This window comes from Carica papaya, chromosome 2 (genome assembly GCF_054855325.1).
Source record: "Carica papaya isolate Zhongbai chromosome 2, ASM5485532v1, whole genome shotgun sequence".
NCBI classification, from domain to species: Eukaryota; Viridiplantae; Streptophyta; class Magnoliopsida; order Brassicales; family Caricaceae; genus Carica; species Carica papaya.
In genome coordinates, this window is record NC_142310.1 from 10,482,882 (window position 1) to 10,505,378 (window position 22,497).

The 22,497-nt window shown below is 34.4% G+C and overlaps 1 protein-coding gene across 6 annotated transcripts; it reads left to right on the forward strand.

The window, feature by feature from the left end:
- The first annotated feature begins 787 nt into the window (after positions 1 to 787).
- LOC110823961 (actin protein 2/3 complex subunit-like protein) lies at positions 788 to 21,973 on the forward strand. Of its 6 annotated transcripts, none has more exons than XM_088213269.1 (14): positions 788 to 1,035; positions 1,527 to 1,698; positions 1,800 to 1,862; positions 2,034 to 2,139; positions 2,336 to 2,440; positions 2,520 to 2,596; positions 2,718 to 2,835; positions 11,359 to 11,431; positions 12,150 to 12,341; positions 20,125 to 20,245; positions 20,438 to 20,659; positions 20,738 to 20,794; positions 21,633 to 21,660; positions 21,705 to 21,973. In XM_088213269.1, the coding sequence occupies exons 1-12, from the start codon at positions 944 to 946 to the stop codon at positions 20,783 to 20,785; spliced, it is 1,389 nt and encodes a 462-aa protein (XP_088069395.1). In that variant the 5' UTR covers positions 788 to 943; the 3' UTR covers positions 20,786 to 20,794; positions 21,633 to 21,660; positions 21,705 to 21,973. The 6 variants fall into 6 exon arrangements, 3 of the variants coding, with proteins under 3 accessions (XP_088069395.1, XP_088069394.1, XP_088069393.1); XR_015816955.1 differs by having other exon boundaries at positions 789 to 1,035; positions 20,738 to 20,855; XR_015816954.1 differs by having other exon boundaries at positions 20,738 to 20,855; positions 21,569 to 21,973.
- Positions 21,974 to 22,497: the final 524 nt, after the last annotated feature.

The window sequence follows — 22,497 nt, forward strand, 5'->3', positions numbered from 1 at the left end:
ATTTTTAGTTTTAAAAATATTTAAAATCAGTCATTGACTGATAACTTCAAATGCACATCAAAATTTGATATGATTTTTCTTCTACATAAATGTCATGTCTCGTCAATTAAAATAAATCCGAAAAATGTTGCCTTTTTCTTTTTGATTACAAGCTTTTTCTCATTTGTTGCACCATCTATTAATTTTTTTTTTCACTAATAAATCAACGTGTGTTTTTAGTTTGAAACTTAAAAATTATGATTGATAAATTATTATAATTTAACAATAAAATGATGTTAGTTAAATATATATGCTTAAAAATTAGGGACAATCATTTTTTATATGCACAAAATTTAAAGTATGTTTGTAATAATTTAGAAAAAATGAGGACTTTTAGAGAATGTTATTCGTCGTGATTGTTTAAATTTTAAATTTGCACGAAAAGTTTTCTTAATAAACAATGTTCTTCTGCCACTTAAAGTAGTAATCCCATATTATTTCAAGAAGGGAAAAACACCCAATTCACTGTAAATTTGGTTTGTTACTTAAGCAAATAATTTCGATTTTGTGAAATTTGTTTGATGTGTGGTACGGGTTATAATTTTTAGAAATTGCAATTTCTTACTTGTTTTAATTATCAAATATATTTAATTATATTTTGTCATATCAATTTGAAAGTAATTATATAAAATAATAATATAAATTATAAATTATTTATAATGTAATAATTAATTTTTATAAAATGTATTTATTTATTTTATACCATTAGCATTCTTTTTTATTTATTTTTGTTTTTTTAAAGAAAACATTTTTAGCTTACAAACGCCTCCTACTTGTTCGCGCTCAAACTCTCGCCAAGCTTTAGGGAAGTGCTGCTCCAAATTCTAATTTCGTGCCTCTCTGATAAAAAATTCTGCAGCCTATAAAATCACAACAACACAAGTACTTCCTTGAGAAAGCGAGAATGGCGGAGGGAGAGATGTTGAATATGGATGGTCCTCTTGATTTTGAGAAGGAAGACCCCCTACTCAATTCCTCTGTTGTTAATAAGAAAAGGTTTCCCCTCTTTCTCTTTTATCTTGTTCAATTCTCCCAATTTTTCATTTGGATACCTGGGGTTTCTGTCATTCTTCTTCCTTTTGGACGGTTTAGGGTTTTGCGTTGTATTAATTGCATCTTATATTGTCCTCTCGTTATGCTCTTATTTTCCCCTTCTTAATGCCAACTGTTGATAATAATGTTTTGTATATTAAAAGCTTAAATTTCGACTCATTTTGTGGAGTGTTTATTTTTTCTCGTTTTTTAAAGAGTTTGGTCTTATTGAGAACCATCAAACTAAAACGGCCTTATCTGTAACCAGCTTAAGATTTTGATTTGAACTTGTGCATTCGTCAACTGAAAAGATGGTTTTTCTCTTCTGCCAATTACATTGATCTTATTATTTTGTAGTAAATAAGGATTTTACTGAATCACTTGCTTCTACAGATTAGAATGTGGCGTTTGGTTCTTCCTTTCAATGATCCAATTTCGTTTGAATGTCAAACCAGGAAAAAGGTTATTGGGTTGGATGATCTTTTGACCGACTTTTACAAGGAAAAAAGCAAGCTTATTGAAAAGGAAAACAAACGAGCAAAAGCCTGTAAAAACTACAATTCTGACGAAGATGATGATGGCAAAGAAGCTGCACTATCCAATTTACTTCATGGCTGCCAGGATGAGGCATGATAAGCTTTGGTTTTATAATTTGTTCCATTTTTTAACCATCTATTATCTGTTAGATATGGTGAAGTGGAAACTTATTTTCTTATAACCCTCGGTAGATGGAGAAATTAAGTGGCGAGGAAGAGAATGATGAATGGGGTTTAATAGTTTTTGGAAATCAGGTATTTTCAATGGATGAATCTAATCTTTTTTTAAATGTAAATGAATGAATCTAATCTTAATTCTGCCTAACTAATAGTTATGGATTTGAATATTGTTGAAATTTTCAATAGGAAGACATGTATAGGATGACTGATATTTTGTTATGCCTGGTTCCTCTATATGAAATGCAGAAGCCTCCACCACCTTCAATCTACTCTGGACTTCAAAGTTGCTCACTTTTGCAGTCCTTCATCGGTAATGAGCTCAATTCTTTGGTGGAGCTTGTTGAAGAAGAAGGTATTTTCCATTTTTACTTCTCATACTCTCTTTTCTTGGATGGTTGCTCTCTACTTATGCTCTTAAGTCCTTGTTATGTTTCTTAGAAATATAAATTCTTTAAACCATTGCTTTGCTATCAATTCTAACCACTTCCAAGCAGTATGCCTGAGGATACATTTTTCAAGTGTGTTTCTTAGTCAATCTTTTCATGCAGGTGGTACTTTCTTGGAAGGATTATTAACAAATGGGTGGCTTCGGAAATTAGCGTTGACATGTGGTCATGTGGAAAAATCAATAGCCACTTGGACATTCAATTTGTGTAAGTCCATCCATCTCTCTTAACCTGTCTATTAATGGTCAGTAGTTTCTCATGTACTTATCCTTTGGTTTTGGTTCAGTGTTGTATTCATCAAGAGAAGAGTTGAGGGTACCTGCATGTGATTTTTGGTGCGAAATACTTTCTTCTGAAAATGAGGTGAACCAATTTTGTCATCCATTGTTTAGAAGTTAGTTAAGCATGCTTATTATTTACAGCCTACGGGACTCTGCGTTCGTTTTAATAGGCTTGGCTGAGTTCTGTTATCATCCTTAATCAGGTCAATGCGCATTCTATTAAAATTGATTGGTTTCCTAGCTACTCTGAACTTAAAGAGGCTCTTGAAACATATGGGTTCCTTTTCAATTTTTCATCCAACACCCGATCAGACCAAACTGGTGAGCTCTCCTAACTCTGAAAAAATTTCATGCATACTGCAGAGTGTTAAGTCTGCACTACTGTGCAAGAGGCGTATATTTATCCTTGCCGTTTTGTTTGACATAGTTTATGATCACATCTGAAGTTCTGGGGTATCTTATTAAATTGCATGCAATTTGAGCATTTCCAATTTAATCAATTAATGTGCATTGGCATGCTAGGTGTTTTGCTCTAACTAGAGTAACAAAACCAAAGAAAAGGTGAGATCATGTATCCTTGCCAAATTATAGAGCTTTTATATGTTCTACACTTCTAGTTTTGCTATATAGTTGAAGTTCCATGATGCTTTTCATTTTAGTTCCTGTGGGTACCATGCAGTATCATGGTTCATTTTAGTTCCCGTGGGTACTGTACACTATCATGGTTATTGAGGAAGTTTCTCTGTTAAGTGCTTTGCAACATATAGCCAATGATATATTTCCTTTTGTGAGCTCCATCTTATACTTGCTGTTTTAGTTGATATGGCAACAAATTGGATTTGAGTATCATGGACTGGAAGATGATACGTATCTTGTTTTCGTTATTCTCCTATGGTAGATTATGTTTGTGATTGTAAATGTGAATATGCATGTATGCATTGTGTGATAAGAATGGAAGATTGCATGTTTTAGGTGTGATATTTCATGTTGAATGTGTTTGTTACGAACTTGATACTTGGTTTGTATCTAGGAGGTAAGTGTCTCTATTTTAAGAGAAAGAGAGACATAGAAAAAAAGATTTAGAAGGTCAAGAGAATAGAAACAAAGAAAGAAACCAAGAGAGGAAAAGCGATTTCGGAGAGGAAAAGGAAGAACATCGAGATAGAGAGAGAAAATTTGAGTGAGATGATGAAAATATACTTAAATAATTCATTCTATGCTTACATCTTCAAAAATTTGTGGTTAGATACAAAGAAAAGAGTCGAAAATATTCTGAATCTATCCCATTTCGCCAGAAGCCTTAGAGTTAGGTTCAAAGGAATCCCGAGTGGCTGTAACGCATTTGTCAGGTGCCAGGAAACCCTAATATTAATCTTCGTCCATGTGCCCGGGAATGCATGTTTGATGGCCAGGATCCTCTCATCACATGACATAGATGTGTCTTGTATGCTCCGGTTAGGAAGGCCCCACACATGCCATGTTTTCCTCAATCGCCCTATGTGTTTTAATCTTTCGGGATATCTTTAAGACAGTATGGTTCCCTTCAGATGCTTTCACCATCTGCCTCATGCACCCTTTGGATCCATGTTCTCCTATTAGTTGTCTTGTGTGTGCAACTGGTTCTCAACAATTCCCTTCCTTTGAAAATAAACCTTACCCTCAAGGTTAAGGTAAGGAAACTGTTGGGATGTGTAAGCAGCGTTCGCTCAAGCCTTTATCTTCATCAAACTGGACATCATCCTCAACTTATTTTTTTAGTATATTTTTTTATTATTTTTTTTTATATATATTATTTTATTTTTTATTTTTTTTAGCAAACATCAATCCATGACATCTCTTCCTCTTCCGCGCACGCGCTTTTCACTCCATTAATTTCTCAATAATCCATACAACTAACACGGAAATCGCAACTTGATGATGATAATGGTGAGGGACATGGTCCTGATGTTGATAGGAAATATTTATAAACTTATTATAAAGGTACTTGTTAGAAAAATGTCTAGATTGCTTTTATGGGTGGTAGAAAAATCCTCGATGCCGCCCTTATTTCCAATGAGGTGGTGGATGATTTGGTGATTAAGAAACAGAAGGAATCCTATGTAAGCTTGACATGGAGAAAGCATGCAATCACATAAATTAGAGTTTTTTATATTTTATGCTTATGAGAATGGATTTGGTGTTAAATGGCGTAGATGGATGAAATCTTGTATCACTTCCACATCCTTCATGGTAATGGTCAATTGAAGGGCCGTCTTTTCAATGCTTATAGAGGGCTAAGACAAAGTTTTCTGTTATCCCTTTTGTTATTTATCGTGATTATGAAAGCTTTAAATAAGATGCTGATAAGAGCAAGGGAGCTAGTTTTGTTTAGAGGTCTTATGGTGGGAGTGGGGGAACACGCTGAGGAGATAACACACTTGTTGTTCATTGATGATACCATGCTATTTTGTGAGCCAGATGAGCATGCAATACTCAACCTAATATGGGTCTTGATGGATTTCCTACTGGTTTTTGGGATTCAATATTTATCTTACCAAGTTTGAGGTTATTAGATTGAGAGATGATAGCGATATCATAAGATTGGCGAGGGTACTGGGATGCAGAACTGTTAAATTGTCGACTAAGTATTTGGAGTTACCACTGGGGGCTAATTACAAAGAGGTAAAGGCTTGGGATCTGATGTTGAATAGGTTTAGAAATAGGTTGACGGGCTGAAAGAGAGCTTTTCTTTCTAAAGGAGGGAGGTTGACAATCATCAAAAACACGCTGGGCAAGCTATCCTCCCTATTCAGTATTCCAGCGAGTGTTGCCAAGAAAATTGAAGCTATACAATATAGATTCTTATGGAGCAATTTAGATGAAAAAAAAAGATATCATTTAGCAGCTTGTGAAGAGATCAAGAAGCCAATTCCCCAGGGAGGATTAGAATTAAGATCTCTTCTGGATATGAACATGGCTTTACAAAGTAAATGGAAAGAAGAGGATTTGTTATGGCGAAGGGTGATAGAAGAGAAGTATGGTGTAGATGAGGAATGGTATATACCAGAACATTGACAAGATCATACAGAAAAAGGATTATGGAAAAAGATTTGCATGGGTAGAGATAGATTTCAGATATATGTTAGATAGAAGGCTGGTAAGGGTGACCAAATCAGTTTTTGGAAGACCTGTGGCTGAATGGTGGAGTCTTTAGAGATCAGTACCCTCAGATTTTCGTTATTGCACAACAGAAAGACATTTTGGTTAATGACTTCCAACGATATAGGGGAGGAGTAAAGGAGTGGCAGGTAAATGTATTGAGAAACTTTAATGATTTGGAGATCAATGAATATGAGAATCTCCAGGTACCTTGTCTCTCACTGTTCTGGATGACAGTAATGAATAACCTCAATGGAGTCTTATTAATTTTGGATATTTTTTGGTCAAATCCTTTTACAAGTATTTGACTAAATAGGAAATTGAAGGTAACAAGTTTCCTTTTAGATAGATATGGAAGGCTAAAGTTCCTCCCAGAGTTGCTTTATTTGTATCGGAAGCCGATAGGGGTTGCATTCTAACCATTGACAAATTGATGAGAAAGGGAATGATTATGGTGCATGGTTGTTATTTGTGTAAAGGTGTTGAGGAGACTTATAGTCATGTTCCTTTATGCTGTCTAGTAGTATGTAAACTATGGTCAATGGTTTACGGTTTATTGGGCATCAGTTGCGTGGTGGCAGGTTCGATCAGAGATGAAATCTGGGTGTCGAAGAGCATAAGTTGGTGGAGGAAATTCATGGACCTTATTCCACTCACCATTTTTTTGGTGATGGGGGATTTTGATGGGATTAAAAATTGATGGTTCCAAACTCTTGACTTTTTGATATTTAGTCATCTTCTTTATTTCATGGAAGATTTGGAAGACTTGTTGACAGCTTAGTAGATATCTAGATAATTTGTATACGACTTGACACCTTCTTGGTGTTTGTTAAAATAATTCATTTTTTTTAATTAAAAAAAATACATATTTGCAATGTCCACTGTTGTTCTTGTTTATTGATTTTACTTTGGAATAAAATTGGGAAAATGAATCTTTTTTGTTAATACTCTTTTCATGTTGATAAGGATGGACATGCTTAATTCTTATCTTCATCAATGTGTGTGTATATGGGCACTTTAATAGAAACATTTTGTTCTTGTATTTCAAATTAAGATCTCGGTTTGATTTTACTTTTTGACACATTTTATATCTATTTTGTCTCAAATGAGGGATGTTCTGTATTTTTTCCGATAATAACCATAATAGAATATCTCAGATGTGAATATTATGAAATAAAAAAATATCCCTAAATTTAGAAGTAAAAGAAAAAACTGCACTCTACAGGCTTATTAATGTTTTTCAGCCAATATATAACATTTATCATAATAAAATATTAAACCACTTCTTTTTCCACCATTTTAGAGTGAAGTTACAACAGTCAAAACATGTTAGTTTGGCCACTTAAGAGTGAGTGACTTCTTCATTATTTAACAGAAAACCTTCTTTTTCCAAGTCTATGGACTAGAAATAGCCGTGGGGAGATTCTTGATTTCTTCTGATTGCCATAGTCATTTTCCATGGCTTTGCCAAAAAATTCTTCAAAGGCCTATTTCAGATCATTTTCCCATTTGTTTGGCTTCGGATGGGATCAAATGGGGACCGGTGCCTTTCAAATTCGGTAATAAGTGGCTAAAAGTGAAAAGTTTATTGTGTAAAGTGGAGAATTGGTGGAAGGAAACTGTGGTTACTGGAAAGGCTAGCTACAGAGTGTCAAGTAAACTCAAGATGATAAAAGAAAAGATAAAGATGTGGGCTAAGGAGGAGGGTAGAAGAGAGGAGACGAAGGTTTAATTATCGCTGCATGAGATTGGGATGATTGTTGAGGGAGAGTTTGGTCTTTCACAGGATGACATAGCTAGCAGAATATCCTTGAACTCTGAACTGGCCAGCAGAATGCAGATGGAGGAGGTTTCTTGACGGCAGAAAGCTAGAGAAAAATGGTTGAAAGAGGGGGACCGTTACACCAGATACTTCCACTGTTTGGCTAATTCCAGAAGAAGAGTTAATTATGTGGAGGAGTTAATGATTGAGAATCAGCTGGTTTGGGGCAACGATGGTCTGAGGGAGGAGGTTAAGAATTTCTTCCAAGATTTATATATTGTAGAGTTTAATAGAAGGCCTAAACTAAATGAGCTTCAGCTTAATAAACTGGATGACGACTGTAGACAATACCTTGAGAGGGAATTTTCCGAGGAAGAGGTGTGGGAAGGGATTAAGCTATGTGACAAAGATAAATCTCTGGGGCTTCATAGGTTTAATTTTGGGTTTCATGTAGGAGTGCTAGCAATTCATTTGGGATGAGATCATGGAGGTGTTCAGAGAATATCATGAGAAGGGGGACTTTTGTGAAAGCCTTGAATTCTACATTCTTGATTCTTATTGCTAAGGTGGATGGAGCATATAGCATGAAAGATTTCAAGCATATAAGTTTGGTGGGGTGCGTATATAAAATCACATCAAAAGTTTTGGCTAGAAGGATGTCCAAGTTGATGAGGAAAGTAATTGGGGAATGCTGACATGTTTTTGTGGAGAAAAGACAAATTATGGAGGCAGTGTTAATAATGAATGAAGTGGTGGGTGATTTGGAGTTTAGGAAGGGGGGTGTGTTGTGTAAATTATATATGGAAAAGACATACAACCATGTAAGTTGGAGTTTTGTTGATTAAATGCTTGGGAGATTGGGTTTTGGTGCAAAATGGAGGAAATGGATGAATACTTCTATGACCACTAGCTTGTTTGTTGTGTTAGTTAATGAGGGTGCTTCAAATTTTTTCAAGGCAAGTCATTGGTTGAGGCAGGGAGACCCGTTATCTCCGTTATTTTTTATAGTGGTAATGGAGGCTTTGAATAAACTTTTAATGAGGGCCAAGGAACTGGAATAGATCAAGGGGTTGACGGTTGGCAAAAAAGATGACACAATGGACACTACGCATTTTTTTCGCTGATGATACACTTATTTTTGTTAGCTTGATCAGAACATGCTGCTTAATTTAACTTAGGTGTATTTTGTTATGCTTCCAGGCGGTGTTGAGTCTAAAGATTAACCTAAAAAAATCTAAATTGGTAAGGGTGGGAAACAGGAGTGACCAGGAGGATCATGCTAGTGTCCTGGGTTATAAAGTTGCGAAATTTCCGATTAGGTGCCTTGGTATCCCCCTTGGCGTGCGATATAAAGATGAGAGGGTGTGGGATCCGGTCATGGAGGTGTTTGAAAAAAGATTGGCGGGATGGATTTTTTTCAAAGGGGGGAAGACTAACTCTGGTGAAGACTACTCTGGAGAATCTCCCTATATACTATCTATCTGTCTTAACTGTTTCGGTGAAGGTTGTGGGAAGATTTGAGACCATCCAATGTCGATTCTTGTGAGTAGACACTAAAGAAAGAAGAAGGTATCACTTGATGAGGTGAGAGAAGGTCAAAAGACCTTTGGAGTCGGGAGGATTGGAGCTGAGATTTTTTGTTGATTTGAATCTAGCCCTTCTTGGTAAATGGCTGTGGAGGTATGTGAGAGAAGAGGATAGACTCTAGAGGAAGGTGATTGATGCAAAATGGGGCAGGTGGATCCTGGGTATGAGGATCAATGAGTGAACTAGACCACATGGGGTGGGTGTTTGGAGGAATATTAGTATGGGTAGACAGAATATCTAGTTGTGCATTAAGTAGAAGGTTGGTAATGGGAAGGATGTAATTTTCTGGAATGATGATTGGGTGGAAGGGGGCAGACTCAGCAATCTATTCTCACAGATTTATGCAATTGCTTGCAACAAGTTTATTACTGTTGACGAAGCGTACAGTGCAGGGGAAAATCAAAGAAGCTGGAACATAGAATTGATCAGAAACCTCAACGATTAGGAAGTGGCAGAATATGAAAATTTGCTGAAGTTGCTAGCAAACATATCCTTGAATGAGCAAAGGGATACATTGTTATGGAACTGGAAAAGAAAGGCCTATTCACTGTAGAATCCTATTATAATTACCTGGTTAATCAGAAAGGTTCGGATGAGAACGGTTTCCTGGTGAGACAGATTGGAGAGTGAATGCCCCCCCACCTCATGTTGCATTTTTTTTGCTTGGGAAGCGGGAAGATAATGTATTTTGACAATTGATAAACTCATGAGAAGGGATAATATTTTAGTGAATGGGTGTTTCTTGTGTAGAAGAGCTGAAGAAAATTATAATCATATCCTGTTATTGTGTCCTGTGGCGTATAGCTTGTGGAGATCAGTTTACGGGTTACTGGAGATCAATTGGGTTATTGCTGGTTCTGTAAAAATGAGCGGTGGGGTTGGGATGATTCAGTAAGGGGAGAAAAATTGTAAATTTAATACCACTTACTATTTTGTGGGTTGTGTGGAACGAGAGGAATCAAAGGGCGTTTGAAGGGATTGAGGGCGATTTTCCGAAATTGAGGGATAGATAGATGCATTATTTAGACTCTTTATATTTGGGTCATGACATAAATAGGGTAGAAGATTTTGAAAATTTTATTGATATACTAACTTAATTGTAAATTTTTTGTATATAGTCGGCATTCCCTTTGTGCCTTCTTGTCAATGATATACTTTATCCTTTTTATTTTTTTAAAAAATAAATAGCCGTGGAGAGGGATTTTAGCAGTACTGAAGTTGAAAATGATGCTTAGCTCCTTATGCAAGATCTTAGTGGTCACTGGGAACTGAATATTGCTTGATTTGGATGATATAAACAGCTTGGTACACAGTCGGATTCATTTATGTTGCTTATATTCGTAGCCCTTTTCACAAAGCTGAGCACACTCTTGCCATTTTAGCTTTTTCCTTTTCTACTGAACAAAATTTGGGTTGAGGAGGCTCCAATAATATGGCTTTCCTTCTCGGTGTGGACTTTACTCTTTGATTATTGATATATGCTTCTGTTCCTTGCCAAAAACCAACTAGACAGGGAAAGAAACCTAATCCATATAAAATTTCATCAACTTAGACGAATTCTTAGATTTGCAGAAACAAATAGAAGTTGGAAGTTGAGCAACAGCCATGAAAAATGGGCACCTTCAAAGTCAAGATGCTCGGTGGTAATTAAACAAATGTGCTGTCCAGTCTCCTTTATTGTCAGCAAACTGGTCTCTGTTGAGGGAGAAGCAGTCATTGCAATCAGCATTTGCTTTTCCAGTAACTTGGACATGTGCAGACAGTTGGTTGGTCTTTGTCAATTGTAAGCAATGGTGTTAAAAGAATAGCTGCCCAAGAGAGCGGGAGAGTGGGGAAGATGCACAATGCAGCTTTTTTTCTATTACAGTTAGGGGTATTTTTGTCCTTTCACAACCTGTTCACGTGTGTTGAGCATGTGAGATATTTCCGTGACAACTATTATCGAAACTGTCACCTGAAAAATCTTGCTTAGAGAAAAAACAAGTTATTTAAAGAGATATAATCGCAAATAGAGGTCCTGATTGAAGCTTTATTAAGACTGCATGGTATTGTTATGTAATTATCCTTTATATAATTATTTCTAAATTACCTTCATTTATATCTTACTTTTGCATCAATAGAAATCTTTTCTTGATTTATTATCAATTGAAATGATCAAGGTTGGCATTGTTGCAACGCTGTGTATTTGGTTGTCAACTTCTTCAAACTTTATAAGTATTTGGATAAAGTGACCCTTATTTTCATTGCTTTACACTTTACTTTCATATTTTTGCACATGATGTGTACATGCTTTCAAAATATATACAATCTTGGTATCTGGGGTTCTTCTCATGTTAGCTTGTATATTTGCCTTTAAGAGTTTGGTAACAGGGGGGCACCACAAAATATTAGAGCCTGGATCAAAGTTACAACAGCTTGTTCTCAATTGAGGTGTGTTCTTTTACACTAAAAACAAGTATGTGATTGCCAATACTTGAAGTCCATACAAATATAAGAGTCGTCTTGACATTGAGATTTTGGTATGACAATCGGTGTTCTTTAACATTTATAGTGGACCTTGTTGATACAAGATCAATAAAAGAAAACAATCGTTTTAGGAAATTTTACGGTAAATGGAGTAGGAAATTTTAATTTCTCTTTTCCACAAAAAGGAATAAGAAATTTTGATTTTTTTTATTGTAGAAATAAAGTTTTGGAAAGTTTTATAATAAAAGGAAGTAGAAAGATTTCCTAAGTTCCTAATTCCTTCCGTTTAATTTATTTTCCTATTTTAAGTTTTCTTTGTTTATAATAAAAGGAAATGGGAAGATTTCGTAGTTTCCTTCTATTAATTTATTTTCTTGTTTTATTAGGTTTTCTAGATTTTCTATTTTGATGTATTTTGGTGCCTATAAATAAGGTACCCTAGTTTAATTATTAAGTAAACTATTTATGATTATTATTTATATTGAGATATTATTTTGATTATTGAGGTCCAAGACCTTTAAGTATTGTTCTTAATAAAACTTCTCTAAATTTGTAGTTGAATCTTCTTATTCTACATTGCTTGTCCTTTACCATACCTATGTTTAAATTAATGTGGATGTTTGGTTCTCCATTTGATTGTTCTCTAACCTTCAAATTTGATTTATTCTATTTTCTTTTGCAGGAGCAAACAACCACTCTTTTTGGTATCAGAAGCCGAGGATTTGGCCGAAGTTATCATTTGGCTTCTTTTGGATCGCCAACTTCAAGGTCTTTTGGTGCTTTTGCAAGAGTGCATTGAATCACTCATTGAGTACTTTAAAGATCAAGAATGGATTAGCAGCTGTGAGAAAATAGCCAAATCTCTTGCTCGCAGGTTATGACCTTTTACTTCTAATTTCTTTAGGATCTGTGTGCCGTAGTCCAATATTGTGTCAGTTGGATCTGTCTTATCCATATGCTCTTCCAACTCACTCTATGTGTATAGCTTTCCTTATTTATTACTGAGAATTTGTAATTAAATATTAAATTTTTATTCTATACTTAATTTACAATATCTGAATATATATAGAAAAATATTAAAGAGAGTTTTAGTAGAAAAATAAATATAAATCAGTTCCATAAAATGATAAAATCTTTTAGTTATAAGAATCGAATATGATTTTGCTTTATAGGGAGACATCTCTAAATATACTAATTTGTATAGGGATTGGACTTAAACAAAAAGTCGGATTCCTACACTTTCACTCTAGTTGAAGATGTTGAGCAAATCAAATTTAGAACTCAATTCTTCGAAAGTCTTCCTAATTAATGCCTTTGTGAAAATATCTGCAATTTGATGACAAGTTTGAACGTGTCGCAAGAATAGTGCTCCTGACTCTATTTTCTCTTTAATAAAGTATTTATCAATTTTTACATGTTTGATTCAATTATGATGAAGTAGGTTCTTTACCATGTCTATTGTAGATTGATTGTCATATAACACTTTTATATGCTCCAAAGAAGGAATTCTCAATTCATCAAATATCCTTTGTAGCCACATTCTTTCACAGATGTCATGAGATAAAAATCTAAACTTAGCATCAACACTACTTCTTGATACCACTAATTGCTCTTTTTGTTCTCCAAGTAATTTGGTTTCGCTAGACATACATATAGTATCGAGATATAAATCTTCTATCAGTTATAGAACTAGCCCAGTCTGCATCAATATATATTTTAATTTCTTGGTTTATATTTTTTTTAAAAAATAGTTCATGTCCAACTGTTATTTTTTTTGAAATAAAAGTGTAAAATGTATTGATAGTAGGCACCAAGGAAATGCTGTTCATGTACAAAAGATTTACAACTCAATAAATATATCTACAATAGAACTAAAATCAATGATGCCATCAAAGTTGTGACCAAGTACAATAGATCCAAAAAGATGAAGCCATATGTCCTTGATAGCAACAACATCCAATTCTTTTTCCTTAAAAGCTCTACTATTCCTTTCTTTCCAGACCAATCCAAAAAATAACTAGGGGTTTGATTTTATGATTAGCTTCTCTCCTACAAAGGCCCAGGCAGTTAGTTCACCACTAACAGACCCGGCAGTGACCTGGGGTAAATTCATGATGCTGAAAACCAGAGATCAGAGAGAGTGAGAATGTGGGCACCAAAGGAGAAGGTGGTTGCAAGTTTCCAAATCAGATTTACAAAGGTAGCATCTATTGACTTCGGTGATACCTCTCATTTGGAGATTGTCCAGAGCTAGAATGCGTTCTTTAGCAGCTTCCCAAGCGAAGAAGGAAATTCTTGGTGGGCTTTAGATTTCCAAATAATATTTGCTGGAAATTTCTGACTGGCAGAGCTAGTGTGACCAGCCAGTTGGAAGTAGAGAGATTTTACTGAGAAAGCTCCATTTTTACTCAGTTTCCAAACTAATTTGTCTTTGTTGCTGTTTAATCTAATGCTGAACAGAATCTGTGCCATAGACAGGTATTCCTCCATCTCCCAATCTTGTAAATTTCTGTTTAAAGCCAAATTCCAGTCCCCAATTGAGTCAGACCCCAGAATATTGTCAATGAATGCGTTTTTCTCTCTGGCTATAGCAAAAATGTTGAGAAATCTTTGCTGGAACATTTCCTGGCTATTCCAAATATCTTTCCAAAATCTCACCTTTCTTCCATTACTGATTAACCACCTGGAGTAGTGAGTTACAAGAGCTCCCGATTGCTTAATGCTCTTCTACAAGCTGTAGGAAATCTGTGCTGGAACATTTTGTGGCCATTCCAAATATCTTTCCAAAATCCCACCTTACTTCTATTACCGATTAACCACCTGGAGTAGTGAGTTACAGTAGCCCCCGACTGCTTAATGCTCTTCCACAAGCTGTAACCATGCAGACTATGATATGGTAAATTGGAATTATGTAATTCTTCCCCATACCATTTTTGAATAATAACATTCCTTCAAAGACTGTTTTTATCATTCCAAAACCGCCAAGTCCATTTACCGAGTAAAGCTTGATTAAGAGTGGTGACATATCTGATTTCCAATCCTCCATAAGCATTAGGGTGTTTGAGATCTTCCCATCTGACAAGGTGAATTTTTCTGTTGTTGACCTCATCTCCCCAAAGGAAGTGATTTTGAATAGTTTCTAATTTCTTAACTACCTTTGTGGGGATGAGCAACATGGATAAATAATAAATCAGAAGATTCAATAGAGTGCTTTTTATGAGTGTTAATCTACCCGCCTTGGAGAGAAAATTTCTTTTCCAACCGGAAAATTTGTTTTCCACAAAATCAATGATCAGGTCTCAACTTTTCCTATCTTTGTATCTAGCAACGAGGGATGCCCAAATATTTGATGGGTAATTGAACAATTTTACAGTTTAAGACCCGAGCCAAGATCTGCCCATTACCGACAGTGCCAAGCTCCACAAGTTCTGATTTATGCAAGTTAATCTTAAGGCCAGATACTGCTTGAAAATAGATAAGAATACACCTTAGAGTAAGAAGTGAATTAGCATTCGGTTGACAAAACATTAGGGTGTCGTCAACAAAGAAAAGATGAGTGATTTCCAACTGTTTGTGAAAATTTTCCGCTTCAATACCCCTCAATAATTGTAAATTTTTAGCTTTTTCGATGAGTTTGTTTAGTCCTTCCATAACAATGATGAATAATAAAGGGGAGAGGGGGTTACCTTGTCTCAAACCCCTCATAGTTGAAAAAAACATGGAAGAGCCACCATTTACCATTACTGCGAAACTGGTCATGGAGATACAAGTGTGGATCTATCTTCTCCATTTCTCACCAAAACCCATCATATCCAACATGTAATCAATAAATTTCCAAGAAACTTGATGAAAGGCCTTTTCGGTTGAGAATCCGAAACATTACCTCCATAAGTTTTTCGGTTGAATTATTCATGAACTAACTTACCACACTGACGACAAAATTGATATCAGGTTTAGTATATAAGAGGTAAATCAATTTACTCATTAAAATTTGGTATCTTTCTTTGTCAACTGGAATACTATTAATTTTATTTTTCAATTTAATGTTGGGATCCATGGGTGTGTTTGCAGGCTCTTATCTAAGAATTCTTGTCTCTTTAGAATATCCAATACATACTTTTTCTGAGAAATTGAGATTCTTTAACCTAACAATTTTCACCAAGATATATATGAGATTTCTTAAAATCTTAGATTCTTTAGTTAAGATATTTTGTAGCTTGAGTATCTCCTCTATGTCATCCTTTATAATTATTATATCCCCATATATGATGAGCAATTGCTTTTTCCCTAAAGAATCATGCTTGACAAATGTAGTATGATCTGTTTGACATTGATTATATCCATACCTCTTGGTTGTCTTAATGGATTTGTCAAACCATGCTCTTAGATATTATTTGAGTTAATATAGAAACTTCTTTTTTGAAAGATACATATGGAGGTTTTTTGAGTCTGCTGACCTTTCTATTAGTGACTTGACTTTCAAAGTCTGGTGGTATTTTCATATAAACTTCTTCCTCTAATTCTCCATTAAGAAAAACATTTTTTAGATCTATTTGGAGTATGATCAATCAAGATTGGTAGCTAGGGACATTAATATCCAAACTGTGTTAAGTTTTGCTATTGGTGCAAAAGTCTCTTGATAATCGATTTTATAGGATTGAGTAAGGTCTTTGACAACAATTTGAGCTTTAAACTTATCGATACTACCATCGGCATTATGCTTGATTGTGAACACCCATTTACGACTAACTACATGTTCTCCATGTGGTAATTCTTTTATTTTTCAAGTCTCATGTTTTTCTAAGGTTTGGATTTCCTCCATTATTGCTGTTTCCCTATAGTACTTTTAATACTTCATGTATCTTCCTTGGTATCTGTATTTTATCAATATTGCTAATAAATGCCTGGTGGTTTTAAGATAGATCTTTTTATGAAACAAAATTGTGAATTGGACGATCAACACATGACTTTTTAGTTGTCTTAAGGTAATAAGTCTATCATCATACATATTATCGAGGGAGAGATCTGAACTTGACTTACCTGAAGTACTCAGGTGGTGGTGGCTCTTTCTCTTCTTGGTTCTTGTTCCTTATGATATAAATCTAAAGTTTAGGCTTTTCATGGTGGTAATTAGGTTCAGATGTCTTTTCTCGATCTGTGTTGAATAGGTTTAGTTGGAGGAGGATGAAAATATTCAATAGTAGAGTCCCAAAATTGCGATTCTTGTGTATTTTTCTCTTATTGAGTACCTATTTGTACTATAGTTGATTTTCATGAAAGATGACATTCATGATGTTATAGAACTTATAGATGTGTGATGAATAACACTTATATCCATTTTATTTGATGAATAGTCAACAAAATACATTTCATTGATTTGGAGTCTAGTTTGTTTCTGTGATGGTTGTGTATATGAATAAAGGCTGAACAATCAAAAACTTTGATAGGCGGGGTCGAGTGGTAGGAAAGTATTAGAGTATAACTTGGTAGGATGTTTGAAACTCAAGAATCTGAGAAGATATTTTATTGATAAGGTAAGTCGTAGTTAGAACAGTTTCTCCCAGAAAAATTGTAGAACATGAGGAAACATGCAACTTCCAAGAGATAACTGTTCTTCCTTTTGACTATCCCATTTTGTTAAGGAGTATCAATGCATGAATTTTGACAAACAATCCCCTTCTTTCTAATATACATATTGACCTATTTTTCAAAGTATTTTTTTCCATTATCTGTCTTCACCACTTGTTGTTTTGTTTGGAATTGGGTTTGGAACATGTTGAAATTTCTAAATATTTGGTCAACTTTTAATTTTTCTTTCATAAGAAGTAATCATGTAATTCTTGTATGATCATCTACAAAGGATATAAATAATTTAATATTATTAATATTGTTGATTCTAGATGACTCCAGACATCACTATGTACCATAACAAACGGATTAGAAGTTTTGTAGTATAATATGAGATATGTTTTTTAATTGATATACTTAACAACGAAAGTTTTTGAATTGTTATTCATGAATAAAGAAGGGAACAATTGTTTAAGGCGTACAAAATTTAGATGTCCCAATTGACAATGTCATAATATAATTGTACTAAAATTGTTTAAGTAAGTTGAATTGTATTGAGACTCAACATATGCTGCATTTTCCTTCTGAAAGATCCATTATTCTTAAAGAGAAAAGAGCCCGAAGTACATTTTTATCATTGTCAATCGTCCTCAAATCCAAATCCTGAAATTCACATAATTTGAGGAAAGTTTAGCAAGACAATTATGATCCTGGGGAAGTTTGCTCACTGATAACAAGTTACAATTCAAATTAGGTACATGAAGTATTCCCTTTAAGGTTAACTGTTTCGAGATGAGGATATCCACCATCCCGGACACTCTTAAATGAGATCCATTCGTTATTTTTATGGTGATGTTCTCTTTGCATGAATTATATTCTTGAAATAATGTTTTATTTCTTATCATATGGTCGAATACCGCTGAGTTAATGAGGCAAGTATTTGATTTTTTGAAATAGCATTAGAAACACTAAATGAATTACATTTTTGGGCTGTTTTTCCAAGTTCTATGTTGATGGAGTTTTGATGTAAGAACAGTTTTTTGGAGGGCATCTATCTACTTTCTGCTGAATGAGTATGATTCTTTAGTAGAGACACATTCATTAATAGAGACATGATTTTTCTTACTTTCTTTGTTTGTGGTTTTAAAATCAGTTGACTTTTCATGAATTTTTCAGCAATTCTTTCGTGTATGATCTAGGATCTAGTTTTCTACAATGATTACACCAAGGCCTTTCCTTTCTTTGTCGTTTGTCTAAGTTGGGATGAGATTTTTGAGCAGCTGAGGCAAAGTTTTGCGCAGTAGTAGGGCTTATAAATCCATCTCTCAAAATTATCTTTTTTCTACTTCTCTCTTTACTTCAGAAAATACCTCATGAATACCAATTAGTGCTTTCATTTCGAGTATTCTTCCTCCAGACTTCCTCCAGATCTTTCTTCAATCCCACAAGAAATTTGAAATTTTTTTTTCTTTCTAAAATTTATTTGTAGTGTTTTGTATCATCTGGATAGCTCAATGCAAGTTCCTCAAATGCATTGAGCATTTGTCAATAATGGGTAAGCATGCTGTAGTGCTAGATTATAGATAGATCTCCTTGTCATAAGTTGTGGAGGCTAGATTTAGTGATAAATTTTGAATATATTTTCTTTGCTCGAGTAGAATTCTTTGGCAACTTCCCAAATTTCGTGTAGCATCCCGTACAATAGGAAATTCTCATCGATATCATTTTTCATGGAGCTAATTAGCTACAACATGAGCAAATTATTCTCGACCTTCCAAGTTTGGGATTTTGGGTTTTCGGTACTCGGTTGGGTAACTTTTCCGGTGAGGTATTCTCTTCTCCATCTTCCACAGATAGATATCTTTACCGATTGAGACCGTTGAATATAGTTGTTTTTATTTAGCCTATGGCTGGTGATCGGAATTTGAATAGCTTTCGATTAGGTATATATATGACTTCAGAGATGTCATTGGTTCATGCGGTGGTCTTTTTATATTTGGTCAATAGTAAGATAGAGGAAAACAAGTTTTTGTTAGGGTTCAGATATATTGCTTTGATACCATGAGATTTTGTAATTAAATATTGAATTTTTTTCTTCACGATACTTAATTTATAGTATCTGGATATATATAAGAGAAAATTAGAGAGAGTTAGTAAAAAATTAAATATAAATCAGTTCCATAAAAATAAAAGATCTTTAACTTATGGAAGTCAACTATAATTCTGTTTTGTAAGTAGATTTCACTAAAAATACCAATCTATATGAGATTGCACTTTTATAAAAAGTCAGAATTTCAAAAGTTACACAATGATGGGTTTATATCATTGCTTTTGTTGTTATTGGAGGATTTTCTATGGGAAGGTTGCAAATTTGGATAGCAATTCTATAATTAAATTAGTGGATGTTTCAAGTTCAAACATCCTTATCCCCTGCTTTGCAATCTTGGTATTCTGTTTCTGGTTTCTTAGATTTATGCAAAGCCCATCTTCCATTTTTCAGCTTTTGATAAGTTTCTGTTTGACTTACTCAGCTGACAGGTTCTTTAAATGAAGATACCACGTGAAATTTTACATATAATAAGATATTTCTTCAGAAAAGATGTTAGAGGTCCATGAATTTGATGTTCGATCATCATTCCATCAAAATTTGCAATAGTGCCCATGTATTTTTTTTAGCAAGACCAGGGTGATTGATATATGGTCTTCCATCAGAAGAGAACTGGGAAAGAGAATTTATGAACGTCTAGGAGTATGTATAATGAGTCTTCAAACACTTCATTTGCTGGTCTATTATTGTACCTGTGTTAAGATAAAATTCGTTATTAATAATTTGATAAAGAAAGGTAAAACAAGATCTGAAATATTATCCTTTTTTGGTCTGTTGGGTTATATGTGCTGCAACTGCATGTAATTAAGGGGAAACAGACTCTTAAATTATTCTGATGAGCATTTTAGATGGCTTTTCAGGTCTTTATGGTTAATGCAATTATGGAGCTGTATTTACTAACCTGGGGCGTACTCTAATATGCCTTATACTCTGTCTACTTTCTTTCTCTTTTTACTGAATGCTATTTGCAATGTTAATACAGAGTCCCTAAGGACTTGAACTGCTTGCGGGCAGTGGAATGCATTTCAGGAGTCAAAAGACGTAGTAAAGATCTTAGAAGTGCTATTGCTCATGAGATGCTTGTTGTTTGTTTTCATAATAAGGTAGCTTGTTTTCCTTTCCCACTGAGATGTAGATAATGCTGGATGAGTCTTTTCTCTCGAGTAATTTTGATATTTTATGCCACTTGGCAGCCAGCTGAATGCACAATCCAGCCTCTTGTGCTTTCCATTTTCTTATCCTGCAAGCCAAGTCAACTACACTTATCCGGGTTCATGTTTTTCATTATTTCTCAGGTAAGGGATGAGGAGATACTCAGTGCTTTGATGTCCATCAATATGAAGGACAAGGATTGTGATCTTTTCAAGATGTACATCTTCTTGGCTTTGGCAGAGCATTGGCTTTTATCAAGCTCAATACTAGATGAGAATCCTATAATGAAAGAAATGTGGGCTCTTTATCTACGAAACTGCTCATGCCAAATTGCAAGCACTGATCTTAGGCCTCATGCACTGAAGGTGTGTTGGACATCAGTCTTTTTCCTTGTATCAGCCCCTTTCAGTGATGTTTTATAATTTTTTCTACTTATTCTTCAGGTTCGTAACAAAGCCTCGTACATTTTACAAGGATGTGTGAATAATTAGTCACTCCAGGTAATTATCACTTGTGCAATAACAGGGAAGGGGGACGAATGAAGAGGAGGATTTTAAGAAGGTTTGAATATTTTTTGCGCTGCCTTTAGATTATAAGCTATGCATGTGCATTTATTTCCTGAAGTTTTTTCATATTAGAGGATTGATATTGAGGAAAATTGATCTGCAAATCTGGACAGTCATCATTTTTCTCCTTCCCCCCAAAGCTGTGGAAAATTATGTGATCACAATGGGAAAAGAACCACAAAAAACTGTTGCTTTTCTATACACTGAAAAAGGAAGAATTTATGTCAGCATGAGTGATCATTATTAGCTAAAATAGAAAGGATATAAAACCTATTTCTTGTAATTAAGGTGGATATTTTAATGAACATTTTGTTTCTTATTGAAGATAAGATGATAAGATTGACAACAGTAATGGCAGCAATGTTGATCCTGTCTGTGTTTGGAGTCCTAGTAGCTGATAATTTAACGTGTTCGTAGGATCCTAATTACTTGTCAGCATAATTATAGTGTATCTTCATGGTTAGGAGATTGGACTTGCTTGCCTTTTGATGTGTAAAATGGCAGTTATTATTTTTTTCTTTAACTTTTGTTGCGTGTATGTAGCACCCTTATGTTTTCCAGGTTCAAATTAATACATATCTAGCATCCTTATGTTTTACAAGTTCATAGTAATACATTTTCCTTCTATTTATGTTTCTGAACTGTCCTGTATATCATGAAATGGTATTTGGACAACGTAATATGTAGACTACTTCCATTTTGTTGTAGGTGAAGGGAACTCTGTAGAGTTCATTGATTTCCTAACTTGCAATTATTAAATGTTCATTTTTAGCAATGCACCTTCATGGTGCCTGGGGAATATACAAGAGAAGAACTGCTCGGGTGTATGCAAAAAAAAAAAAACATACATGTCCGGAAAAGGATATATATGAAGCAGCTTGATGTGGATGAATCAGAATAGTGCATTGAAGTTTTGTGCAGCACAAACCTGCTATAAACAGGTGTGTGTATATGATTTTAAAGAATACGCAATTTCCAGCTCTTAACTGCTTTTATATAATCATATTTTCACTTCATGATGTATGACGAATTATGTTGCTGTTCACTGAATCTAGATGTATATACTGGTGTATGGTGTATAGTTATAATTTTGGAGTGGTTTAATGATTCCCATTCTTCTCTTGGATTCTTTTGAGTGAGTTTAAACTTCACTTCAGTGCAAAAAGAAACTAAACGAACTAACAAAAAAGTTTGAGTTGAACAGAGGTGGCAAAGGTCGGTTAGCCAGTTAATCGTTTTATGATGTTATAATTAATTTCATGATTTCATGTTTGATTCATTTAAAATTGTTTTGTAAGAAAATTATATGATTTCATAATCTTATAAATCAAATTGGGTGAGCCGAAGAGTAAAGATGGAATAAGAGTTCTCTACTGGTGAGTATGGCTTAACATTGGAAGAAGATGGTGGGATGTTGGCGCTGCCTCAAATTTTACCTGCTACTTTCTCTAAAGTCAAAGTTGCTGGAGGTAGACGAAGTAGAAAGCAACATAATCTTTGATACTTTTTTTTTTTTTTTTTTTTTTTTTTTTTTTTTTTTTTTTTTTCTTAAAGAGTTTTTGGATGGAAGACATTTTTTTTTTTTTTTTCTTAAAGAGTTTTTGGATGGAAGACAATAATTTTTGTTAAATAAAAAA